Source organism: Mus pahari, chromosome 14 (genome assembly GCF_900095145.1).
Source record: "Mus pahari chromosome 14, PAHARI_EIJ_v1.1, whole genome shotgun sequence".
Classification (NCBI taxonomy): Eukaryota; Metazoa; Chordata; class Mammalia; order Rodentia; family Muridae; genus Mus; species Mus pahari.
Window position 1 is genome coordinate 15,243,273 of NC_034603.1, and position 3,852 is coordinate 15,247,124.

Below are 3,852 nucleotides of genomic sequence, written 5' to 3' on the forward strand. Positions count from 1 at the left end.
GGGGAGGACGTGGGTGAGGTGACACACACCCAATATCTCAGAACTCAATAAGCTAAGGCAGGAGATCTCTAAGGTTAAGGCCAGCCCAGAGTTCTAGAAACACCCTGTGTAAAAATAAACAAGTAAGTCCGGGTGCGGTGAATCACACCTCTAATTCCAACACTCAGGTGGTTGAGGCAGGTGGGTCTCTGTGAGTTTGAGACCACCCTGTTCTGTAGAGGGAGTTACAGGGTAGCCAGGGTAACCTAGAGAGACACTGACAAAACGAAGGGAATAGATAAATAAATAAATAAGTAAAACAAAATATAATAAATAAATAAATAAATAAATAAATAAATAAAACAAAATATAAAAAGTAAATAAATAACAAGAACGAAACCCAGGAAGCCACACTAAGCACGAGTTAACACATTCAGGGGCTTCCTCAGTTGTATCTATCACACTGATTCCTGAGTGTCGTGAGCCTACAATGTCTCCCTACATAGGTGACAGTCCCAGGCTGAGTGAAGTTGGATCGATCCTTTTCCTTATAATTCCCAGCACAGGTGTCCCTTATGTGACCGACTGGAGACCTTCATTTTGGGTCTACACTTCAGTAGGAGAGATAGCCATTGTGTAAAGATGACAAAACTCCACTAGGTCATAACATCACCGACAGTTAAAGCTAGTCTCTTGTCTTCTCTGATTTGCTCTTCCAGGAGTTCCATATTCTCAGATATCAGCTCACGTGCCTACACTGATTAACAGGGAGAGTGAATGAGCTCTGCAAGTGAAGCACCTCCCAGAGCTGTCAGAATGGGCCAGCCACCAACACTAGCAGTCCTCTCCCCAAATTAATTTCCTTCGGTTCCATATGTGATGTTTTTGCTCACATGATGTAAACAAATGTGTNTCATGCAAGTAGTCTTTGTCATTATGGCACAGACACCAGTTCCCAGGAAAAATGATATCTTTTTGGTTTTAAATGTGTTTCTACTTTATACTTAATGTTACAGGATGTAGATGCGATGCAGATTTCAAAACCCTTTGTTTAAAAAAAAAAAATCAACCTTGTATTGTTTCATGCATGGTGTGTGTGTGTGTGTGTGTGTGTGTGATGACACCTGTGGAGGTCAGAGGACAACATTGTGGTACTGGTTCTTTCTTTATACCTTTTCACGAGCTTCAGAGTTATCAGGTCACCAAGCCCTCCTAACCCTTACTAAAGGGTTACAGCCCGATGCTTAGCTCAGCCTCAAAATGCACATCCTGATTGGGTACCTTGGTTTGATTGTAGTTATCTGTCTCTTTAGACANTCCACTTCACTTTCATGTTCTATTAAATGAGTAATTTGAAGGATTCCAATATGAGCTGTTCTTTTAAAATAGTTCTTAGTTAGTCTGATACTTATTAAGCACACTTTTCTATGACTTAATACCAAGGCCTTGGGTGGTACTGTTTGCTGTTATAGTTTTTGTGCGTGGGGCTCCTGGAGTCCTGAGTATAAATCATAAATGTTCTGCTCAGATCAGACATTAAAGATGACCTCTTGTTCTTTCAACATCTCTCTCTCTGTCTCTCTCTCTCTCTCTCTCTCTCTCTCTGCAGTGTGGTTGCCTTCCATGTCTCTAAGACTGAAGCTTTGCAGAATGCAGCGGTTGTGCATCCCCGAGCTGAAGACAACATCTACATTGTTGAAGATAGACCTTGAGGGGCAGAATGATTCCCAGTGGNCCTCTGAGGNGACTTCTGCCTGAGATTTACAGAGACTGTCACTGATGTCACAGAGTCACACCCATTACANCTCCAAGGTTATTTTCTGTGCTGGTTCTTCCAGCTGCAGCAGAAAGGGTAACCCTCTACTGTGTATACTCAAAACCCAGATGAACATCATTCTAATTTTTGTATCAGCACCTACTCAGTGTCTCTGCTCTCTGCAGAGATTCTCGCAAACATGAACATTTTAGAAGTTTGTGTTTCCTTTAGTCAATGTAATCATTAGTAATAAAGAATTCTATCTTTGTTACTAAAACCATTGCTGAGAGAGGAACAGGAATGAAAAATTGGTGGGAGGGGCCTCCTGAATTTAGAAGCACTTGATTGTGTTTTATCTATTTTATTGTAATCTGAAATGTTACTTCTACCCTTCCCAATGGGTAAAATCATGGGAGCATGGAGGTTTTAATTACCCTCATAGATAAATAAAAGAGAGTCTATCGCNACCAATATAGATGGTTATGCTTTCNCATAGCTCCGAAAATATGACACATTTATTATGCGATTGATCTCAGGATAAGGATAGGTGTTTTGTCAGGTGAGTTTATCATGGTGAATATGGACCAGCAGACAGCAGTAGAAGAAAATAATGAACCAAGGGATTGAGTTCATTAGTGCTAATCTATCCCACTCCTGTCTTCATGCCCCTAAGCTTACCTACTGAGCTGAGTTAGATGCTGGGAGGAGACAGTGCAGACATAAAAGGGGAAGGAACATCTACAGGACACAGACTCCCTGCTGAGAGAAGTCCGACTTGCAGGTGTGATAGAGTGTCCTACATTTCTGTCGTCAAGCCATACTTATATTAAAATTTATTTCAGAAAGACATAGCAACTTCCTCAATGGAGCAGTTTGTCAAAAATCAATAAAATATTTTATTTTGCTAAGAAATAACAAAGACTGTTGCAATTTGATTGTTGAAAAGAGCAGATTGGCTAGAATGTGTTAATATCTATTTCAGTCTGAGTGGTCCCTGGCAGCAGGTCAGAGACATTCAGCCCATGGTAGCCAAGGAGAGCAGGGTGGTGGCTCTTGGTCCACATTTGCAGTGCTGCTCTATAGAGCTCTAGGGAATGCGTATGTGTACGATTTGGTTTTGTTTGTTTGTTTATTTGTTTGTTGGGTGTGTTTGGTTTGGCTTTGTAAAGTCAGACCATGGAAAGTTGCATTCTGGGTTTGCCTAATGGAGCTTCCCTCATCTGCTCTAAAAGTGTATCGTGTTTTTTTCTGCTCTAAAAGTGTATCGTGTTTAAACTACAGTGACTTCTGTTTCTTAATTTGTAGCAATTCTACATCAAAGCAAGGCTTTAGCAATGACATCCCTGGTTTGTACATTTTTCTACAGATTAAGATCAGCCTGAGTTCTACCTTGATGAGGCCACTAGATGGGGCCACCCTCTCCCACACTCTCTTTCCTGCCTCCTTTCTCTCTCTTGCCAGGTGGCTGCAGGGCTCTGAGGTTTTGATGCCTNCTCTGTTCTTCAGGCTTCCTGGAGATGTGGGATAGATGTGAAAGGGTCTGAGAATCTGTCTGGCTGTCCCACCTAGCATTTCCAAANCCTGCTTGGACTCAAGAAGACGATGACCAGTGATAGTCTGTGAAACAAAGTACGTGAGACTCAGTGGAAAACATGTCTTCCATTGGGCTCCAACACTGTCAGTAGTAACGATGAGGTAACCTCTCTATGTCTGTTTCCCATCTGTTTGCTGTCATCATTTCCACCCTCACCTTGGCAGATAGTGGCCATTGCAATGAAANATTATTTGTGAGGAGTCTTTCAGCAGCGGAAAACGTTCCAGAACGCAAGTCCCCATTCTAACAGATATACTAGCAGTAGCCAATGTTGAGTTGGAGCTGAGTCAATAATTTTTATGTTATTACAACCACAAATCTATTTTTATATGTTATCTGATCTGTTTTTTTAAAATAACCTTGTTTCCTTCTGATACAGGTAGTGTTTGTAATTTGGTTAGAGTCTTGAAAAAAAATCATCCATTGAGATGATTGATAGAAAGATCCTAGATAAATTTTGTTAATATTTCCATAGACACATCATTCTTCTTGATTTCATTGAATTTTTTTTGAATCTTGAGCT

The 3,852-nt window shown here is 40.8% G+C and overlaps 1 protein-coding gene across 5 annotated transcripts in view; it reads left to right on the forward strand.

Moving 5' to 3' along the window:
- The window catches only part of LOC110332301 (hepatitis A virus cellular receptor 1 homolog), a 68,358-nt gene extending 65,712 nt beyond the window's left edge, over window positions 1-2,646 (forward strand). For 3 of the 5 annotated variants that reach the window (XM_021213446.2, XM_021213451.2, XM_029546326.1), the window contains one exon: window positions 1,589-2,372. In XM_021213446.2, coding sequence (XP_021069105.1) covers window positions 1,589-1,691 — 103 coding nt within the window. In that variant the 3' untranslated portion in view covers window positions 1,692-2,372. Of the gene's footprint in view, window positions 1-1,588 lie in introns of all 5 variants that reach the window. The other 2 variants (XM_021213449.1, XM_021213450.1) reach the window with 1 other exon arrangement.
- Window positions 2,647-3,852: the final 1,206 nt, after the last annotated feature.